Here is a 24,433-nt window from a genome sequence, read left to right on the forward strand (position 1 = left end):
GGCCTATACATGAGTTATTACGTACCTAGCATAATGGTGATACATTTTTCTACATCTACATGAGGAATTATTATTGTAATTCTGTTGTTTTGGATTTCTAGGCCAAATTGCAACAGAAACTTAACAGTATAGCTGAGTTTCAAACGCAAGAAAATACAGATTTATTCTTGTACAATTTTTCTTTTTCCGTAGTACTAATAATTAGCCAGTATGCCCTTGTATATTACACCCCATCTTCAAATCAAGAAAATGGGGACATTTTTGTCAGTTTGGGTTCATAATTCCGCCTCATTCCCCCTATCCAAAAAGGTACATTTTTCCTCAAATAAGAAACAAGATGTGTTTGTGAAACACTATGCCCCCAGTAGGTTATACAGACCTTTGATCTTGAAGGATGACGGTGACCTTTGACTAGTGACCTCAAATCATGTTTGATTGTAGATCTCAATGAGATGCATGCACATGTGAAGTTTAAAGAACACAGACCCAAGAGTTTCATTTTATGAGCAGGTTAAAGTTTAGGACAGACACACACTTCAATGATAGACATACAGACAGACTGAGACAGGCCAAAAACAATTAAACCCTGATCATTCGATCAGGGGCATAAAACATATTCTCCTATACAAGAACAAAAGGGCCTCAAAGGCCCAACGTCGCTCATCTGAGATAACAAGATATTATTGGGACAAATCTTCTGGCCAAGTTTCATGAAGATCGGAAAATACATGTGGCCTTTAGGAGTGTTAACAAGGTTTTACTATAGCTATTTAAGGAAAAATGCTCGCCCCGGCAGCTAAGTTTTCCAACCAACCGGCATCATTTTTGAACTCGTCCAAGATATTATTGGATGAATCTTCTGACCAAGTTTCATGAAGATCGGACAGTAAATGTGGCCTCTATAATAGAGTGTTAACAAGATTTTACTATAGCCGTATCAGGAAAAATGCCCCACCCCTTGGAAAGCCATGTTTTTCAAGCAAACATATTTATTTTCGAACTCATCCAATATCATTGAGACCAATCTTCTGACCAAATTTTATGAAGATTGGACAATAAATGTGGCCTCTAGAGAGTTAACAAGGTTCTCTATAGCCATATATAGCCATATAAGGAAAAATGCCCGCCCCTGTTGGCCATGCTTTTAAGGTAACCAAAACCACTCATCCAAGATATCATTGGGACAAACCTTCTGACCAAGTTTGCACATAATCCGAAAATAAATGTGGCCTCTAGAGTGTTAACAAGGTTTTACTAAACCATATAAGGAAAATTGCCCGCCCCCGTGGTGGCCATGTTTTCAACCAACCGGCATCATTTTTGAACTCGTCCAAGATATTATTGGGATAAATCTTCTGACCGAGTTTCATGAAGATCGGACTATAAATGTGGCCTCTAGAGTGTTAACAAGAGTCAGGGGTTTTTCAGCACTGTCTGCGCCTCCAGAAATGGAGGTGTTCCCAAAGCAAACAAACTCGATCCCAAACCGAAATTTAAAAAAAAATCCCAATTTCAAAAAAAAAGAAGCGTCTTTGACCTATGATTATTAGATTATTAATGTTCCAAATCGTCCAGCTGATGTGTATCATACCAACAAGCACTGCTGTACTGGTTGAGCGAGGATTCAGCACCATGAACCTGCTGTGCTCCCCATTACGCAGCACATTCACACAAACCAAACTTACTCATCTGATGCTTACCTGCATTGAAGGTCTAGACATGAATGACAAAACATTGGAGGAGCTGTGTGATGCTTTCAAAAACAGAAAGCAGAGAAAAATTATGCTGTAACTTGTGTGACAAACCAGTGTTTGGTTTGTCAAAAATATCTGCTATAAGTTTTTGACTGTACAGTTCTTATTTCAGAGTGTAACGGTAACTGAAAAACAAAATTGCAGTACTTGAATAAACATTAAACATGCCCAATATTGCATGTGTTTATATAAAGAAGACAAATAAGAAATGAAAACAAATTTATTTGTTAAACCACTGACTTATTTAAGCATTATAAATCACAATGTTTTCCCAAAATGAGCCGTTTCATCGAAGCAAAAATTCCCAAACGGACAATTTTGTCAGACTCCTTTTCCCAAAATAGGCAGAAAACCCCTGAGAGTTTACTATAGCCATATATAGCCCCGCCCCTTGGCAGCCATGTTTTTCAAGCAAACGTAACCATTTTCGAACTCATCAAAGATATCAATAAGACAAATCTTCTGACCAAATTTCATGAAGATTGGACCAAAATGTGACTTCTAGAGTGTTCACAATGTTTTCACTATATACATATAGAGAAAACTGCCCCGCCTCCTGGCGGCCATGTTTTTTCACTGATCTGGACCATTTTCGAACTCGTCCAAGATATCAATGAAACCAATGTTTTGACCAAATTTCATGATGATTGGGCAAAATTGTGACTTCTAGAGTGTTCACAAGGTTTCTCTATAGCCATATAAGGAATACTGCCCCGCCCCCTGGCGGCCATGTTTTTCAACGGACCGGAACCATTTTTGAACTCAACCAACATATCATTTAGACAAACATTTTGACAAAGTTACATGAGGATTGGGCATTAAATGTGACTTACAGTGTTCACAAGGTTTTTATTTGTTTTTACCTAGTGACCTACCGGTAGTTTTTGACCCAGCATGACCCAGTTGCGAACTCAGTCGAGGTATCATTGGGACAAATAATCTGACCAAGTTTCATGAAGATCAGCCAATAAATGTGGCCTCTTGAGTGTTCACAAGGCAAATGTTGACGGCGCACAACAGACGACAAACAAAAGGCGATCACAATAGCTCACCATGAGCACAACCCATGAGCACAACTTCAGGTGAGCTAAAAACAAGAGCACCGCATAACGGGTGCCACGCTCGGCTGCAGATGCAGTTTTGAATATTAAATGAAAGTTTGACAGATTTTTTATTTTTTTTAGAGGTCACAGTGACCTTGACCTTTGACCTAGTGACCCCAAAATGGGTGTGGCATGTAGAACTCATCAAGGTGCATCTACATATGAAGTTTCAAAGTTATCGGTTGAAGCACTTTCATTTTAGAGCAAATGTTCAAAACCTTAACAAACCTTGACACGGACGGCGGACACGACGACCTGGCTATGACAATACCTCGGGTTTTCTCTGAAACAGCCAAGCTAAAAATGACCTTTGACCTTGATGGATGACTTTGACCTTGACCTTTCACCACTCAAAATGTGCAGTTCCATGAGATACACATGCATGCCAAATAGCATCTTCAATATTACAAAAGTTATGACGGACGGACGGACGAGCGGACGAACGGGCGGACGGACGGACAGACAGACAGACAGACAGACAGACGGACAGACAGACAAAAAACAATATACCCCCGATCAATCGATCCGGGGGCATAAAAATGAATACTATTTTGAAAATTTGAAATTTCAAACAGTTTTACCCCTTGAAAGATTTTTTTTGTAGAATTTTCTGGTAGTTCACCAAGCCTTTAAGATTTCCAATCACATGATTGCAGCCTTATTCACTTACACTACTAACATTTTTCAGGTTATAAAAAAATCAATAGGTTTGTAATTTATAAGAAAAACATTTATTCAAAATCATACTTAATACCATTTCATTTTGATATACAACAGCCAAATGCTTTTGTAGCAAATGATAATTAAATGGTCACACAAATAAAAAAAACACTTAAAAAACAAAGATTAAGTAATAAAGCGGCTGTTGGGGTAAAACAATCATGTCGATTGTGACATTTAATTTAGTCTTACAATACTATAGCCATATTAGGAAAAATGCCCCACCCCCTGGCAGCCATGTTTTTCAACCAACCAGCATCATTTTTGAACTCGTCCAAGATATTATTGGGGTAAATCTTCTGACCAAGTTTCATGAAGATCTGACAATAAATGTGGCCTCTAGAGTGTTAACAAGATTTTACTATAGCCATATATAGCCATATAAGGAAAAATGCCCCGCCCCTTGGCAGCCAGGTTTTTTAAAGCAAACGTTACCATTTTCGAACTCATCCAAGATATCATTGAGACCAATCTTCTGACCAAATTTCATGAAGATTGGGCAATAAATGTGGCCTCTTGAGTGTTCACAAGGTTTTACTATAGCCATATATAGCCATATAAGGAAAAATGCCCCGCCCCTTGGCAGCCATGTTTTTCAAGCAAACGTAACCATTTTTGAACTCATCCAAGATATCATTGAGACTAATCTTTCGACCAAATTTCATGAAGATTGGACAATAAATGTGGCCTCTAGAGTGTTAACAAGGTTTTACTATAGCCATATAAGGAAAACTGCCCCGCCCCCTGGCGGCCATGTTTTTTCACCGATTTGGACCATTTTCGAAATCATCTAAGATATCAATGAATCCAATATTTTGACCAAGTTTCATGATGATTGGGCAAAAATTGTGACTTCTAGAGTGTTCACAAAGTTTCTCTTATGCCATATAAGGAATACTGCCCTGCCCCCTGGCGGTCATGTTTTTCAACGGACCGGAACCATTTTTGAACTCAACCAACATATCATTTAGACAAACATTTTGACAAAGTTACATGAAGATTGGGCATCAAATGTGACTTCTACAGTGTTCACAAGGTTTTTCTTTTTTTTACCTAGTGACCTAGTTTTTGACCCAGCATGACCAAGTTTCAAACTCAGTCAAGGTATCAATGGGACAAATGTTCTGACCAAATTTCATGAAGATCAGACAATAAATGTGGCCTCTAGAGTGTTCACAAGGCAAAATGTTGACGACGCACGACGAACAAAAGGCGATCACAAAAGCTCACCATGAGCACGTTGTGCTCAGGTGAGCTAACAAGAGCACCGCCTTGCGGGTGCAGACCGCTCATCTATTTTCTTTTTAAAGGTGAAGGGACTCTCATTTTCAATCACAAGGGAGGGAGGGGTGGAGTGAAGAGGGGTGTATAGTGTGGGGGTGTGGACATTTATTACATTATCTTCCAAAAATACGAAAAAAATGCGAAAAAAAAATTCCGGGAGGGGGGGGAGGGGGGATTCTTTGGTGCGATGGTTGGACGGCATTTCAAACATAAAATAATAAAAATAAATATTTGTGTTTTTTAACCGTTTAAAAAAAATGGGGGGGGTGGTGAGGTGGGGGGGGGCAAAGTGTGAGGGATTCGGGTGGGGGGAGGGGGGGTGGGGGGGGATTCTGGGTGCGATGGTTGGAGGGTATTTCAAACATAAAATAACAAGGGCTGTTTGTAAAACATGCATGCACCCCATATGGGCTGTCCGTTGTAGTGGCAGCCATTGTGTGAATACGATTTTTGTCACTGTAACCTTGACCTTTGACCTAGTGACCTGAAAATCAAAAGGGGTCATCTGCGGGTCACGATCAATGTACCTATGAAGTGTCATGATCCTAGGCAAAAGAGTTATCATCCGAAAATCATTTTACTATTTCAGGTCACCGTTACCTTGACCTTTGACCTTGTGACCTCAAAATCAATAGGGGTAATCTGCAAGTCATGATCAATCTACCTATGAAGTTTCATGATCCTAGGCGTATGCGTTCTTGAGTTATCATCCGAAAACCATTTTACTATTTCAGGTCACCGTGACCTTGACCTTTGACCTAGTGACCTCAAAATCAATAGGGGTCATCTGCGAGTCATGATCAATCTACCCATGAAGTTTCATGATCCTAGGCGTATGCGTTCTTGAGTTATCATCCGGAAACCATTTTACTATTACGGGTCACCGTGACCTTGACCTTTGACCTAGTGACCTCAAAATCAATAGGGGTCATCTGCAAGTCATGATCAATCTACCCATGAAGTTTCATGATCCTAGGCGTATGCGTTCTTGAGTTATCATTCAAAAAACATTTTACTATTTCTGGTCACCGTGACCTTGACCTTTGACCTAGTGACCTCAAAATCAATAGGGGTCATCTGCGAGTCATGATCAATGTACCTATGAAGTTTCATGATCCTAGGCCCAAGCGTTCTTGAGTTATCGTCTGACAACCACCTGGTGGACAGACAGACCGAACGACCGACAGACAGACCGACATGAGCAAAGCAATATACCCCCTCTTCTTCTAAGGGGGGCATAATAAAAAGAAAAAGTTGTGTTTTTTAACCGTTTTAAAAAAAAATGGGGGGGGGGGGTGGGGGTTATAGTGTGAGGGTGTGGTGGTCATTTGTGAGATGATCTAAAAAAAAAAAAAAAAAAAAAAATAGGGGGGGGGGATTCGGGGGGAGGGGGGGTAGGGGGAGGCACGGGGGATGGTTTGGGTGGAGTCTATTGTGGTATGTCAGGTAAGAGTAGTTTTGTCAAAGTATCAATCAAATCTAATCATAAATAAAGAAGTTATGGCAATTTTAGCAAAATTTAATAATTTGACCTTGAGAGTCAAGGTCATTCAAAGGTCAAGGTAAAATTCAACTTGCCAGGTACAGACACCTCATGATAGCATGAAAGTATTTGAAGTTTGAAAGCAATAGCCTTGATACTTAAGAAGTAAAGTGGATAGAAACACACAATTTAACCATATATTCAAAGTTACTAAGTCAAAAAAGGGCCATAATTCCATAAAAATGACATCCAGAGTTATGCAACTTGTCCTTTTACTGTACCCTTATGATAGTTTGCGAGTGTTCCAAGTATGAAAGCAATATCTATGATAATTTAGGGGTAAAGTGGACCAAAACACAAAACTTAACCAAATTTTCTAAGTATAAAGGGCCCATAATTCCGTCCAAATGCCAGTCAGAGTTACATAACTTTGCCTGCACAGTCCCCTTATGATAGTTAATGAGTGTTGCAAGTATGAAAGCAATAGCTTTGATACTGTAGGAATAAGGTGGACCTAAACACAAAACTTAACCAAATTTTCAATTTTTTAAGTATAAAAAGGGCACATAATTCTGTCAAAATGCCAGTCAGAGTTACATTACTTTGCCTGCACAGTCCCCTTATGATAGTTAGTAAGTGTTGCAAGTATGAAAGCAATAGCTTTGATACTTAAGGAATAAAATGGACCTAAACGCAAAACTTAACCAAAATTTTCAATTTTCTAAGTATAAAAAGGGCACATAATTCAGTCAAAATGCACGCCAGAGTTATCTAACTTTGCCTGCCCAGTCCCCTTATGATAGTAAGTAAGTGTACCAAGTTTGAATGCAATAGCATTGATACTTTCTGAGAAAAGTGGACCTAAACGCAAAACTTAACCCGACGCCGACGCCAAGGTGATGACAATAGCTCATAATTTTTTTTCAAAAAATAGATGAGCTAAAAATGGGTGTGGCGTGTAGACTTCATCAAGGTGGATCTACATATAAAGTTTCAAAGTTGTAGGTGGAAGCACTTTGATTGTAGAGCCCATGTTAAAGTTTTATATTAGAGGTCACAGTGACCTTGACCTTTGACCTAGTGACCCAAAAATGGGTGTTACATGTATGTGTAAAACTCATCAAGGTGCATCTACATATGAAGTTTCAAAGTTGTAGGTGGAAGCACTTTGATCTTAGAGCCAATGTTCAAAAGGTAAACAAAATGTTAAAGCGGGTATATACGATTTTTCATATGTGTTTAATTGTAATATATTGATAACATATGTTACAATAACATAAAATGGGAAAGAAAAATTATACATTAAAGCCGAATATCATAAAATGCAGCAAAGACAATTAAGCGTCCCGAGCTGATTGTGACTTACATATTTTCCTACAATAACCGAAGCATTCGTCTTTGTATTAGGATCGGAGTTAGTGTTCGTGTGTCGTATGAATAGATATCGTTGCGGGAATTCAAATAAACCGTTAAACTAAGTTTAGATTCACATCGTACATGTATGGTATACATGATGGCGAATTCGGCTGTACAGCCGTTTTCAATTTCAGAATTAAATATCTGGCTTATTTCGCATTTTTCGACACATGTTCTTCTTAACTTTTATTTTAATTTATATTGAAATATATATATAATAATTTTTTACACATTTTATATAAATTCATAAATATTTGACAAAATCGTATATACCCGCTTTAAAGGGGCCTTTTCACAGATTTTGGTATGTTTTGAAGTTTATCATTAAATGCGTTACATTGATAAATGTAAACATTGGATCTAAAAAGCTCCAGTGAAAAAATCAAAAATAAAATTAAAAAAAGGAAAACAAAAGTAGCCCGCAGCAGGGCTCGAACCAGTGACCCCTGGAGTCCTGGAGTAAAAACCAATTAGACCGCTCGGCCATCCTGCCAACAAATCTATAAGCGACGTATTTTATACTTTATATAGGCAATCTTCATAGTTTCACAAAATTAAACAACAACAACAGAACTCTCCAAATTATTCAATCGTTTCGCGTTGCAACGCTTTATAACTTTCAGGTTTTTAAATCGTCAAAAGATGCATATAATGGTTATATTAGACCATGGTAAATGTTCAATATTACTGTTTCCTCACAAATATCATAACTAAAACAAACATTTGCGAAGCTGAAACAACTTTTTTCAATTTTGTAAATTTACCAAAACGTGAAAAGATCCCTCTAAGGTTTGGGACACGACACGACGAGTTGGCTATGACAATACCTTGGATTTTCTCCGAAAACAGCCGAGCTAAAAATGTGTCTTCTAGAATGTTCACATTTTTTCACTAAATACATAAAGAGAAAACTGCCCCACCCCCAGGGGGCCCTGTTTTCCACAAATCAAAACCATTTTCGAACTCGTCCAAGCTATCCATAAAACCAATATTATGAATAATTTAATGCTGATTGGGCAAAAAATGTGACTTCTAGAGTGTTCACAAGCTTTTTTTACTAATAAATAAATAAATAAATAACAAATGTTGTGCCAAATTTCATTAAGATTGGGCAAAAAATGTGTCTTCTAGACTGTTCACATGTTTTCACTATACATATAGAGAAAACTGCCCCACCCCCTTGCGGACATGTTTTTCCACTGATCATTACCATTTTTGAACATGTCCGAGATATCCATAAAACCAATGTTATGACCAAATTCCATGATGATTGAGCACAAAATGTGACTTCTAGAGTGTTCAAAAGTTTTTTCTGTACTATATAAATATAAGGAAAATAACCCCTCCCCCATTCCTTGCAGCCATGTTGTTTTACCGATCCAAACCATTTTCTGACACAACCATGGATCATTCAAACAAACATTTTGACAAATTTACATAAAGATTCGGCATCAAATGTGACCTTTAGAGTGTTGATGACGCACGACGGACACAGGTCTATCACATAAGCTAACCATGATCACTAAAGGGCTCAGGTGAGCTAAATAAAAGCATGTTTGAAAATATTTGTTTCTATATTTTCTTCTTTCAATTGGAAACTTCAGGCTCTAAATTTGGAAATATAAATAGTTTTTTTTTCAATTGGTAATAAGGCCCAAATTTTAACACAACTAATGCCGGTTCCTACCTTGCTGTTTCTCCTGCAAGCCGCTGTTGTAGAGGGACTGGAAGTAGGGTGCGGCCGCCAGGACACACCAGTGGGCCTTCATGTCCTGTGGACAGGCAAACATACATCATACTTGGGTACAATCAGGGTACGTCAAACGTTTATCAATAAACACAGAACTAAGAAATGCACATTTTGTGTTTGTGTTTTCTAAAAAGAATTGTTTTTTGACCAGTTAATCTAAACAGCACTTTTCCTAGCATAGCATTCAAAGTAGAATTACTTGTATTGTATAAACAGTTACATGTACATGTATGGCAAATGACATTGCAGTTCTTCATACATTTGAAGCCTTGAAAAGGTCTTGTCTCCTTAGAAACATTTTTTAAACATGTTCCCTTAAACTGATCATAATCCAAAATATTTAATTCCCTTTTGTTTGAAAAAAACCCACCTCAAATTACCATAAATAGTAATACACATAGTTTCCATCAAACAACAAAACCAAACAGTTATGAAATAGTTAACATTAGCAAAGACAATGTTGTGTGTGAATGCGTGTTGCCTCGTTTCAAGTCCCTCATCACCTGAGACTGTTTAATGTGAGGACTGGTAAAAACAATGTTTGCAAAGATGGTGAACCATCATAACAATTCATGTTTTATTAAGAATATACTGTTAACATAATGTTTTGGTTCAAGTTTTTAAATTTTATTTTAATCCTGTTGTGAGCAACAAACAGGATTTTTTGTTGTTGTTGGTTGTGGCGTAATATTTTTCTGATAATTAGAAAAGTAATGTGCAGTTAAGAAACGTTGACCACTTTGGTTATTTGGAGTAGGCCCATTTATTTGACACAGATCAAAAAGGAAATATCATTGAATTGTGCCACTGATAGCAGGAACTATTGCATATAATATTTATTGGTTAAATGCTCACCATAGCATAGATGTTTTCTTCATAGGCTTTTCGTCACTTCCTGGCCTATAACTATGGCCTCATTAAGAGGAGTTTGGGAGTAAATACTCATTTAAAATTGGAAAAATACATAATATAAACAAGAGGAAGTGGGAGAACAAGTATGTTATAAAAAACGCAGGCAGTAACTATTTGTAATGATTTTTAAAAGAAAATATTTTCTAAAACAACTATTGAAACTCTGAATGTTGAGTGAATGATCAAGATTTAGTATAATCAGAGAATATTAATAAACAAGAGCTGTCAGAGGACAGCGCGCTCGACTATTCGAGTGCTTGACAGTATAACGTAAGCCATCATGGGGTAATTGTTCAAATTATTCAATAAGGTCAAGGTAATAGTTCAGGTATATTTTCCACAATCTATTGAACATTTGTAAAGACATTAAACAAAGTAATAAGATTTTATTTCAAGTTTGATAGCAATAGCATGGGTGGGAAGTTTGGACAGTCCTTCAAAATAAAGTAAATAAACATTTGTTTTTTGGTTTTTTAACCATGTTTCAAAGAAAAAAATATTCTTTTGGGTTGGGTGGGGGTGGGGGGGGGGGTTGAGAGGGGGGGGGGGGGGGGTTTAATGTGGGGTGTGGTCATTTATTTAGACGATCTTTCAAAATAAAAAAAGGAAAAATAAAAATTGGGGGGGTAGGGGGGGTTGAGAGGGGGGTATAATGTGGGGTGTGATCATTTATTAGATGATCTTTCAAAGATAACAAAAGGAACAAAATAAAATTAAAATTTGGGGGGGGGAGGGGGGGCAGGGATTCTGGGTTGGGGTGGGGTATTGTTTGGGTGGAATCCATTGTGGTATTCAGGTAAGTGTTGTTTTGTCAAAGTATTAATAAAATCTTATCATAAATAAAGAAGTTATGGCAATTTAACTAAAATTTACTCTTGACCTTGAGAGTCAAGGTCATCCAAAGGTCAAGGTCAAATTGAATTTGGTAGGTACAGTACCCTCATGATAATAAGAAAATATTTGAAGTTTGAAAGCAATAGCTTTGATACTTTAGAAGTCAAGTGGATCTAAACACAAAATTTAACAAAATATTCAGTTACTTAGACAAAAAAGGGCCATAACTCTTACAAAATGCTTAATACAGTTGTCTGCTCTTGTTTATAGATTGGGGTCATGTTGGTAAAGAAGTTTGCAAAATATGAAAGCAATATGTCAAGGGACATTGAAAATATTTGAGGTGGTACGCAAACTTTAATTTGGATATTATGCTATTGTTGGAGTCTTGGTACAGACTTTAATACTCGGGTTTAATATTGGGTGTAATTTGCAAGTAATTTAAATAATGTGCATAAATACCATGATGCGATGTACCTTTTTTTATTTATTATTTTTTTCATTGTCAGTGTTGTTTTGTGGAAATATGAATCAAATCTGATTGTTATGACAGTTTTAGCAAAAATAAAAAAATCAACCATGAAAGTGAAGGTCATTTCAAGGTCAAGGTCAAATTCTGTTTCAATGTCTTCAAGGTTTTGTCACAAAGGTTGTTGTGTTCAAGTATGAAGACAATCCATTCATAAATATCGAAGTCATAGCCAATTGGAGCTAAAATCAAATTAAAGTATGGTATCTGGACCTTGAATGTCAAGGTCATTTATGGATCAAGGTTCCATAATGGTCATATAAAGTATGGTCCACTTGAAGGGTTATCCAAAGAGATCTTGTTATGTCCAAGTATGAAGACAATCTATTCATTAATAATCAAGTTATAGCCAATATATGTATCCCGCAAAAAGCCACTTTTTGGAAAAAAACACTAATCTGCTGGTACAAATAAACAGGACCCATTTACAATCCTGTCAAAATCACACACCGTATCAACCGTTATTATTTAAAGGAAGCTATCATTGGTTAGTATAATGGATCAGCCTTGTTTGTACCAGGGTGATTAGTGGGTTTTTCTAAACTCGTGGTTTTCCGTGATAGATCTATTATCGCAAAAAAAAAGCAATTTCATAATTTGACCTTGAATGTCAATGTCATTTCAAGATCAAGGTCAATTTTAGTATGGTCAACTTGAAGGCCTTACATAAAGAAACATTATTATGCCCTAGTATTTATGTAAACAAAGGTGAAACTTCAGCTGCCCAAGCAGCACAGCATTCCCTTTATCAACAGTGTCTGGTCTTTTATGAGAGAATTCATAAGAAATTAATGTTTTATAATCAATGTAAACGCTCAAGACTTTTTGCTTCCATAGCAACGACATATTTGTTGCCATAGCAAAATTTGTTACCATAGCAAACAGATTTGATGCTATAGGAAAAATAAAATATTGTGCATAATCTCCATCATACCATTTATCCTATTTCAAAGTTTCATGAATTTGTTTGAATGCTTTTAGAGTTATCAAAATATCAAATTTTCCTATTTGTTTAGTCTATTTCTTGCCATAGCAAACATCACGAAAAATTATCTTTGTGAACTTTACAACCACAAGTGCTTTTTGTGTGTAAGAAAAAAAAACATGCAAAACAAGATTCCATAAATGGCATGTTGTCTGCAAAGCACAGGCGTATTGATTTATAGCCCAGAGAACTTTGGGATCTTTACATTTTGTATAAAAAAAAATGTAAGCATGTAATTTCATAACCTATACCACGAACGCAGAACATTGATCTCTTTGAGTGAAAAGAATACGGACACACTGTATGAGTTAACCCTTGATAGCTTAGTATTGAATCAATATTTTGTCGCTGTATACACCTTTTTCAGTTAATGGCAGTTCGAAATTTCCATCCTTGCATGACGTCATTTGAGGATTCACCTTCCACGAGAACTGAGTGCAACTCGTGTGCTAATGCCACAGTGAAAAGATGTTGCCGTGGGTGGCACGCGCGCTGTAAGCGGATGACGTAAAAATGTTAAAATTCAACGGTGTTTAGCATTGTTTGTCGCACTACATTAGCAAAGGCGTGAAAAACCAGATTGAGCTGGATTTATTCACAAGCATTTAGAAAGGGATTTGTTTATGTCCATGAAAAAAAAACGGGATCCACAGTCGATTCTTAATATATTAGACATTGCGATTTTATGGATCGCGATATAGTGGATCTGCAGTGTACCAAACAGTAAGTCCGACGATATAGGCTTTCACCATCGGTCTTTTAAAATTTTTGCCGGCAATGTCCGACGGGCCGACAGTCTTTTGCAACGTCTGTCATAGCAACCACACTTGACGCTATACAGAAAAAAGAAAATGACGTGCATAATCGCCATCATGTCAAATATCTATATTTCAAGTTCCATTAACAAATTCTGAGTACTTTAAGAGTGTTATCACAGGATCCAGTTTTCTCTGACAGACGGACTGACAGATGGACAGGCAGACAGACGGATGGAGGGCAATCCTATAGTCCTCTCCGGTCACACCAGTAGGGGAATAACAAAAATAGAAACAACAAGAGATTGCCAAGCAATATGGTCCCCTACCAGTGAAACTCCACCATTGTCAGTAATTTTATTTATTTTTATTTTACATTTGTTGCCACGGCAACCACAATTTTTGATGTAGGAACAAAATGAATTGAGGTGCATAATCTCCATATTGCCATCTGTCCATGTTTCAAGTTTAATGAAACAAGAGGGCCTGAAAGGCCCAAAGTCGCTCTCCTGAGATAACAAGATATTATTGGGACAAATCTTCTGACCAAGTTTCATGAAGATCGGAAAATAAATGTGGCCTCTAGAGTGTGAACAAGGTTTTACTAAAGCCATATAAGGAAAAATGCCCCGCCCCCTGGCAGCCATGTTTTTCAACCAACCGGAGTCATTTTTGAACTCGTCCAAGATATTATAGGTTGAATCTTCTGACCAAGTTTCATGAAGATCGGACAGTAAATGTGGCCTCTAGAGTGTTTACACGATTTTACTATAGCCATATAAGGAAAATTGCCCCGCCCCTTGGATGCCATGTTTTTCAAGCAAACATAATTATTTTCAAACTAATCCAAGATATCATTGAGACCAATCTTCTGACCAAATTTCATGAAGACTGGACAATAAATGTGGCCTCTAGAGTGTTAACAAGGTTTTACTATAACCATATATAGCCATATAAGGAAAAATGCCCCGCCCCCTGGTGGCCATGTTTTTAAAGCAAAACCATTTTCGAACTCATCCAAGATATCATTAGGACAAATCTTCTGAACAAGTTTTATGATGATTGGAAAATAAATGTGACCTCTAAAGTGTTAACAAGGTTTTACTATAGCCATATAAGGAAAAATGCCCGGCCCCCGTGGTGGCCATTTTTTTCAACCAACCGGTATCATTTTTGAACTCGTCAAAGATAATATTGGGATGAATCTTCTGACCGAGTTTCATGAAGATCGGACAATAAATGTGGCCTCTAGAGTGTTAACAAGATTTTACTATAGCCATATATAGCCATATAAGGAAAAATTACCCGCCCCTTGGCAGCTATGTTTTTAATCAAACGTAACCATTTTCGAACTCATTCAAAATATCAATAAGACAATCTTCTGACCTAATTTCATGAAGATTGGACAATAAATGTGGCTTCTAGAGTGTTAACAAGGTTTTACTATAGCCATATAAGGAAAAATGCCCCGCCCCCTGGCGGCCATGTTTTTCAACCAACCAGCATCATTTTCAAACTCGTCCAAGATATTATTGGTCTGAATCTTCTGACCATGTTTCATGAAGACCCTAGGCCTTAAAAATAGGGAGAAGTGAGTTTTCCTTTTTTCTGAAACAGGGGGAAGTTTGGAAAATCAGGGAGGCGTTTGTGCGAACAATATCAAAAACAAGGCTATTGTCAAGCAATATGGTCCCCTAACGGCTCCACCATTGTCAGAAATTCCACCATTTTCAGATTTTTTTATTTATTTTTTGGGTTGCCATAGCAACCACAATTTTTGACGTAGGAACAAAATGAAATGATGTGCAAAATGTCCATATTGCCATCTATCCATGTTGCAAGTTTCATGAAAAAATATTAAGAACTTTTCAAGTTATCGCAGGATCCAGAAAAGTGTGACGGACAGACAGACAGACAGACACACAGAGCGCAAACCATAAGTCCCCTCCGGTGAAACCCGTAGGGGACAACAAAACATGTTCATTTCACAACTTTTATTATTTCTATTTTACTATGTTTATTTGTAAAAACAATCAATTCTCACTAAAATCTTACTAAGCATAACACATTTAAGTCATTTAAAACATTTAGTTATTTAAGATATGTACCGGTAGTACCTTTTCATCCCATATTTATATATTTATCGTAATTATATTATCATCCCTATGACTGCTTTTGCTTAATGCATGGAACATCTAGTATATCTATTACTGTTTATCTGAATACTATAAATGTCCGAAATATGTACACTTAAGAATGCCTTACCTGTTTAACTTTAATAATCCAAATTTTCCTTGTTGTTATCTGGTTTAACAAACCTTATTAAATGTTTGTCAAATCCAGTTAATGCTTTCTCCATTATTGAATCACCATTACTTGTGATTTGAATCGTAGCAATTTAATTCTACTCGGATAATTTATATCTAATCGAGGAAATGTGTTTTGTCAATAGTTATGTGTAGTATTATGACTTTTTATTATAAAAATGAGCATTGATTCCAGTTTATATAAGATGGGTGTTACTCGTAATTATCGGTGGATTAACAAACTGAAAAAAACTCGCTGGACTAATTAATTCTAGTGGATTTACGCAATTAATAGAACTTTGATCAAGTTTGTTTTTCTTGAATTATTTTTGCTGACTTTCTTCATCTGCCAAAAACCTGTACTTATCGCATGGTCAATCAATTATCACGTAATCATTAGACAACTTGCGGCACGCCCGAAGCGGCACGAGTGTGTTGTTATAGCAACCAATATTAAGGGACTGCTTTTTGCACAGTCAATTAACGATCCGCGTGGGGGGTAAATTGTGTAACCGTTAGATAAACAACAAAGAATAAACTTGCTAATCGCCTGCGGGCGGTAGCACGCCTTAGCATAAATAATCGGGCGGCTTGATTTTCGCTTTTCCGGTCTTGTTTACTCAAAAAATCGGGCGACTTTATCTTCGCTTTTCTGGGCTCGAAGGGCCAAATCATGGGCGTAAGAGTGAAATTATCGCTCTAGTCGCCCGTAGGGTAGTCCCTGATAGCCATATAAGGGAAAATTCCCCGCCCCTTGGCAGCCATGTTTTTCAAGCAAAGGTTACCATTTTTGAACTCATCCAAGATATCATTGGGACAAATCTTCTGAGCAAGTTTCATGAAGATCGGAAAATAAATGTGGCCTCTAGAGTGTTAACAAGGTTTTACTATAGCTATATAAGGCCTAAAAAAAGTGTTTGTTTCCACTGAAATGGCAAAAAAAATTAGGGTAGGTAGGTAGGCAAATAATTTTATTTAAAATTTTTTTTTTTTTAGAAAATGTCGTATATGGTGCATCTTCTTCTCATTTTATTGTGTACAGCTGTATGTACAATCAATTTGATGATGTATGTAATGCTATATGGCTGTATTTAAATAATTTTATGAAATAAAACTTGCTGTTCATTAATATTGCATTTGTTGCTTTCCTTGTTTCCGAGTTTAATGTTGACTTCTGGCAATGGCTTTAATAGTCCATTTTATGACCAATTAAAGGCATAACTATTACAAGTTACAGTAAACCCGATTGTCCCAAATTTGAAATTCTGAAAAGTAGGCCAGGGGTCTTGGAACCGCAGCCACAGGAACCCAACAGGAATACAGGGCAAAGCCCACCCCACCCAGAGCCCTTACTAACTGTTATTTTTTATAGTCTTTCCAATTGCAATTTCATGTGAATACAATTTGAAATATTATAAACCACACCGTCCATATCACAGCATGTGTATTCGTCATTCTATTTCTTCTATAAAGAACTTCGAAAATAAAGTCATGAAATTATAATTGACGAAAAATACTATAACTGAAAACGACAGTCCGAAAAATTGTACGCGTTTTGCACATTTGCATACGGTTTGACAGCAGAAAATGAAAACCAGTTACCTAGCAAATACGTAATTAATATACAATTTGGTTGACATATTGCTTTACAATAGCATAGTTTGCGGGTAAAAAACAACTTAATTATCACCTTTTAATTTCAAACGATAATCGGCAAATCGATAGTCGCTAGAAAGGTGTTAAGTGATCAACTTAGAAATTATTTATTTATTGTTACGCTTCTTTTCATTTGTTTATCTTAAAATACGACGTTTGCCATCGGCCGCTAAATTGTTGGCAGAGACAATATCAACTGTGTATTCCAAGTATACAGTGTCTACGCATGATTGAACCAATATTATGTGTGAGCGAACTCAATGTTGATTGGCCAGTTACCACGTGCGCTTAAATAAAATTAAGGTCAATCGCGATGTCTCATGTTCTGGTACAGACCGGGTTTCGTTTACTGTTCGAATTGCAAACACTTTCATTGAAACAAAGAGAAAAATATAGAAAACCAGTCTGGATTTAAAATCGCGGATGTTTTCAATGAAATTTTACGAGATTTAAGCTTTTTTGCAAATTAGATTTTGCTTGAGCCAAATTATCAATATTTTCGCAAATGCAGCGAACAACGAGCTGGCGCTGGGCGCTTGTTTATGTTGAAAGTTTAAGGTACGGCGCCAAAAAATATGCGGATAACATTGAAAGTTTATTGAGCGGCGCCGAAAAATACGCGGTCCGATTTTTTCCCAATTTTGGGCTCAAAAAAGATTAGGAACGGCAGCAAAAAATTAGGTAGGGTCTGGCCACTGGAAACAAACATTTTTTTACGCCTAAGGAAAAATGCCCCGCCCCCTGGCGGCCATGTTTTTCAACCAACCAGCATCATTTTCGACCTCATCCAAGATATTATTGGGATGAATCTTCTGACCAAGTTTCATGAAGATCAGACAATAAATGTGGCCTCTAGAGTGTTAACAAGATTTTACTATAGCCATATACATGTATAGCCATATAAGAAAAAATGCCCCACCCCTTGGCAGCCATGTTTTTCAAGCAAACGTAACCATTTTCGAACTCATCCAAGATATTATTGCGACCAATCTTCTGACTAAATTTCATGAAGATTGGACAATAAATGTGCCCTCTAGAGAGTTAACAAGGCAAATGTTGACACCGCACAATTCACAACACATAACAGACGACGGACAAAAGGCGAAGTGCTCAGGTGAGCTAAAAATATGAAGAACTTTTTAAGTTATCAAAGGATCCAGAAAAGTGTGACGGACTGACGCACAGAGCGCAAACCATAAGTCCCCTCCGGTTTCATCGGTAGGGGACAATAAAATGCATTAAGCTCAAACTTGGTTTGATGAATACAGCATCCATAATACAAAAAAGACTATATCTTTGTCATTTTTTGTTCCAATTTATCCTTTTTTTCAAATAAAGCTTATATTGAGAGGAGAATTTGTAAGTCATTTTAGGGGGGAAATAAACACACATTGAGCAGGTGAATGGGGCAGAATTTCTAAAGTAAGCCCTCAAAAAATCGCTGTGGACAATGCTTACTGTATCACAACATCTCACAGTCACGTCGCAGTAGTCCGACTGGGCCTGCATCTGGCCATGCAGCTGGTCTAGGAGCTGCTTTCCGTACATTAACGAGTTGCCCAGCTGGTATTTCTCACCATCCCGAAGAAGACGGGTTTGCTTCGGCTCCGACATTGTCGGCACCTACATGTACCATAGAACGGTGCTTATGTCAATGATCAGAGATATATAAGGCAAAAGTCCAACAATTAACTGCGACACAGTTTATCCCTAGAAACTTTTATTTTGGTAGACATCCTATATTATAATGGAGTTAAGATTTGCTGTTATCAAGTTTAAAATATACCACAAATTTCAATTCCCATAGGGTGACCGGTCCCATCATAAAACAGTAAAGTTTCGAGGCATTTTAAAGATAAAAGATTTTGTCCTCTATCGAACATTGCAATAAAAACGATATGTCATGTTACTTCTAAGAAAATCCATCTCGCTTGAATACAGGCACCATTAAAAAACTGATGTTCGACATTCATAATTCGACAAAAAACCCCATTCTCAGAAAACACTCACTAAATATTATCATTTCAAGTTAGCTGCTCAGACTACGCTCCAAAATATAGACGTAAAATTTGAGAAATAACCATTGAAGCTATATCTTATGATGAAAAATGGTCTAAATACCGGAAGAGAAAGGGCATCTTTAGTAATATGGACTACTTTCAAATGGACCATGGAGGGATACACATTAATATAGTGGTATCTAACCTATCAAATTAGAATTATTCAATAATAAAAAAAGATTTTTATTGGATTCGAAGACAGAGGACCTAGCCTTATTAAAATGGAAAAAAGTGTGTCAAAAACAAAATCTGCAAATTGCAGCGAAAAGGCTAAATTAAATTATTTAGCATTATTATATTTTCAAGTAGGCCTATAATTTACCATGATATGTCACATAACGTATGGTAACATTTTAAAATGTTTATCCGTACAACAGCTTAATTTTTTCATATATACTATTTGGGGATGCGGAATTAATAGTAGCTCAATACTAGCAACAAATATCGATACTAGTATTATTAATAGTATGACTATCTACAAAGATATTTGAGCTGAACCTTACTTACTGACTACTGTACGTGAGAAGGTTACCAGTTAGTTTAAACCTATTTATTTTAGCTCGATTGCATCGAAAGCCTTAGGCTTATATAAACGCTCTCGAGTCTGTTTCCTGGGCCTAGAACCAGTACTTGGTGTCTTTGGGGGAGATCTTTAGAATGCTCCCATGGTCCCACGGTGGGGCTCAAACCCGTGACCTCCCGGTCGCTAGGCGGACACCATATTCATTACACCTTGGCGACCTTTACGAGCATAGGGACCCAGCACAAAAACAAGAGATGTGTTCGTCAGAAACACAATGCCCCCTACGGCGCCGCTTTGAAATAAAATTTCTATATATCACTTGGCAGGGGGGGGGGGGGCAGTGGGTGGACAGTCAAAAATGACCAAGTCAGACATCACTGACAACCAAGGCCTGTGGTTTATAGATCATAAAGAGATCATAGCCAGAGTTCATCATGTATGTACACTACCATTCACAAATTAATTATATCATTAAAAAAACCTTTGACAAATCAATCATTTGAGTTATAAATAATCAAAATAAAAAATCTGTACAGTAACTGTAAAAAGAACTTAAATTCTTGGTAAGAAAATATATAATATGAGATTTATAGTTATATAAATTACTTCCCTTGAAAATAATTGTCTCAAACAAATCTCTATTTTTAGTAGGAAATAATTAAAAGCCACTTCCGTGACTATAGATTCACCACTCAAAATGTGCAGCTCAATGAGATAAACATGCATGCCAAATAACAAGTTGCTATGTTCAATATTGAATAATTATCTCCCTTTAAAGCTTATTACTTCCCTTGGATTTGTATTTTTGAGCTTAGACCTTGAAGAATGACCTTGACCTTGACCTTTTACCACGATGTGTTTGTCAGAAACACAATAACGCCTACTGCACCGCTTTGATTTATTTAACAAAAATTTATACGTTGGCAGGTCAGATAATTATGTCTATTTAAAGCTTATTACTTCCCTTGGATTTTTTTTTTCGACCCTAGACCTTAAAGGATGATGTTCACCTTGAAATTTCACCACTCAAAATGTGCAGCTCCATGAGATACACATGCATGCCAAATATCAAGTTGCTATCTTTAATATTTGAAAGTTATGGCCAATGTTAAAGTTTTTTTTCGGACGGACGGACAGACTGACATACTGACTGACATACTGACTGACGGACAGTTCAACTGCTATATGCCACCCTACCGTGGGCATAAAAACATATATAATATATAGACAAGGGGTTGAACATGCCTAATAGAAAGAATGTCAAAAATTCAACAAAAGTGCAAATTACAAAGTCATTATCATTTAAAATTCATAATCCTATATAAAATTGTAGCTAAATATCATCTGCAAACGTTGGCCATACAAAAATGGGCCTCATTTCAACTGTTTAAGAATAAGAAACTAAACAATCAGATGAAATCGAAAGTTTTAGCTAGATAAGACAAAAACCAGCACTCTGATCTAACCATAGCCCTTCATGTAAATGCGTGCTAACAAATAATAATATCACAAATTATCAGTTAATATTGATGAAAAAGAGTAAAGTAAACAACTTACCCCTAAAAAATAATTCCAATTCAATCAGAATGAGTAAGTATTTTTCATTTCGTTACATCTATTCCGTGAAAGTAAGCAGATTATCAGTGGTCGCAATTTGTCAAAGCGTCGATGTTTTTGTTGATTGTGCCTAGCTCTGTCAGTGTAATTCACTGCTAAGCCGGGTTCAAGAGCATGAATGGCGACTTTGTTTTCAAGTGAATAAAATAGGGTTAAACAGTTGTTGCAAAACTGAAAGAAAATATAAACTTTTGGAATTAGTCTTTAGGGGTTAGTTGTTTATTTAACTCTTTTTCATCAATGTTAAAGTGATATTATGGGCATCTTACAGTTTATAGGTGTCTATCACAACCGTTGTTTATTTTTGGTGTTTCCACTTTATATACACTTATATTTGTTCATGCAGCCTCAAAATACTATAACAATATCCCAGAAAGAGAAAAATAATGCATTTGAATATCAACCATACTTTCGTTTGACAACTGGTCATGCATGTACGATGTGAACCTCAATTTAGTTTTAGTGTAGATTCGTTTATGCGACACAAAAGACACCATTTTGTTTTACGGATCATTTTGGCTTACAGGACTGGGTGGGTCACGTAAAATATATAGTATAAAATATAGTCTCTCAGAAAAATCTTTACCGATTTCCTTTCACGAGCGGTCTTCGAATTAGCCTATAAGCCCGAAGCCCGAGTCGATTCTTGGGCCGGTCGGTCGATCCTAAATGCTAATAAAATAGCCCGATCGGTCGATTAAATATTTGAGCGTCATATCAATAACCTGATTTATACGCGTTTTTAAGAAGCACGTTTAAATTTGCTATTTAAATGCCTAAAATGACGTTTTAAAGCATGCGGCCGCCATTTTTCTAAACTGTCGTGTAAGCATCCGGGTATGTTGCTATTTAAAGTAATGATGCAATTGACGCCCAACCAAGATGAGGTTATTCAAACTGAACATGTGTAGATCACGTTCCGGGATGTTCGCGCATCGGGCACTTCGTAATGTTTTAAAATAATGACCAATCTAGAAGCGTATTTAATTTGAGAAGCGTTTTCCGAAAATGTATTTATAATTCATGAAAAATGGACAAGTAATTTTTTCAATAAAAATTAAAGAGTCTGTAAGGGATATTGTACGCATTGGGTTAAAACAAATTGATACTTATTACAGGTAGGTTTCCATGTGTTTTAATCAATTATTTTTGCGCATTAGAATAAGTTTTTTTAATGTATTATTAATAATTGTAGTACTTTCGTTTATTCTGTAATCTCGTTCTGCTACGTGACCTATTTTGCTACTTATAATCTGTTTACGAATATACAATACTTTTCACGGTTGACACATGCTTATCAAAACATCGGGAGTAAATTAAAGAAGCAGACATTGTCACTTGTAGATTGGGCAATTAACACACCCAGTGGCCTATTGTTCTGAAGTCACATGCCGACAATTCAGAAATTCACCGGTGATTGTCCTAATAATAATACGATAATAATCTGTTATTTTAATAGGCTGATGTATTTTTGAAGTTTTTCGGATATTTTTTAAACATGATAATAATTCGCTTTAAAATAAAACAAAACACCGGTCAAACTGATTAATGGAATCATTGAATGAGAACATGTGTAATAATAAAGTTACAATAAACAGCATAATTATCTGGTGCATTTTGTATAAAATGCATTTCAAAAGGAAACATTATACCCTTTATTACTGTAATCACATGCATCTGTTTTTACTAATGGAAGTAGATTTTCTGATTGTTAATAACTATTTTGGTGTTCCTGGCCAAAAAAGTCATAAAATTTAAATTGACCTCCTCGGGCTATTGAACATGTCTTCGGGCTATTCAAAATTCCATCGTATTAGCCCGAAGGGCTATTTGGCTAAAATATTTAGCGTGAAGACTGTTCACGAGGCAGAAGACTTGGAGCTTTATTTGATTATTACCTTTCAGTTTGGTATAAGTCGGAGTTCAATGTCAGAAAATAATACTAAAAAAAAAATAAAATCCCTACCTACGTACCCACCCAAATTTACCTGGGTCAGGTTATTCCAAACAAACAATTTTTTAAGGATGGCCTCAACAGTAAAAAATGCCCATATCACTTTGTAAGCACGCATTTACACGGATGGTTATGGTTAAATTGAAGTGAGGGTTTTTTGTCTTACCTAGCAAAAACTGTTGATTTTGTCCAATTTGTCATTTTTTAAATCTTAAATGGTTGAAATGAGGATAATTTTTTGTATGGCCAACGTTTGCAGATGATATTTAGCTACAATTTTATATATAAGTTTAAAATTTTTAAACAATAGTGACTTTGTAATTTGTATTTGTGTTGAATGTGTGACATTCTGCCTATTTGACATGTTCAACGCCTTGCCTATGTTTACGAGTTGAAATTGGAGGGAATTGGCGGTAACAAATTTTAACATTGAAAAACTGTGCAGGTCATGAGATGCGTTCAAATTATTTACGATTTGTGTTCAATGTATAAAAAGGCATTAAAAATCAAATATAACTGTAAATATTAATAAGCCGTGGTCCCGTTTAAAAGCTGCATACTTGTTAAAACCGGAAGAGCGCGTTGAGCCTTTAATTATGACAAATCTATAAACAAGGGGCGTAACTTTTTTCCATTTACGAACAGGGGAAACAACTTTCGTGAATTTCTACTTCTACGGTTGACAACCACAATCAACTCGTTGATTATTATGTCGTAGTGTGGGTGTTGAAGAAAAGTTACAGAATAAACGATTAAAAGTCCAGAATGCACATGTTAAAAAAGTTCTTTACA

General features: G+C 36.4%; 1 protein-coding gene across 1 annotated transcript; it reads right to left on the minus strand.

The window, feature by feature from the left end:
- Positions 1-9,430: 9,430 nt before the first annotated feature.
- LOC127861776 (zinc finger and BTB domain-containing protein 45-like) lies at positions 9,431-24,232 on the minus strand. Its single transcript, XM_052400456.1, has 3 exons — positions 24,202-24,232; positions 18,946-19,110; positions 9,431-9,532 (listed from the first exon to the last, which is right to left on the minus strand). The coding sequence occupies exons 2-3, from the start codon at positions 19,099-19,101 to the stop codon at positions 9,431-9,433; spliced, it is 258 nt and encodes an 85-aa protein (XP_052256416.1). The 5' UTR covers positions 19,102-19,110; positions 24,202-24,232.
- Between the last annotated feature and the right edge of the window lie 201 nt (positions 24,233-24,433).

This window comes from Dreissena polymorpha, chromosome 16 (assembly GCF_020536995.1).
Source record: "Dreissena polymorpha isolate Duluth1 chromosome 16, UMN_Dpol_1.0, whole genome shotgun sequence".
Taxonomy (NCBI): Eukaryota; Metazoa; Mollusca; class Bivalvia; order Myida; family Dreissenidae; genus Dreissena; species Dreissena polymorpha.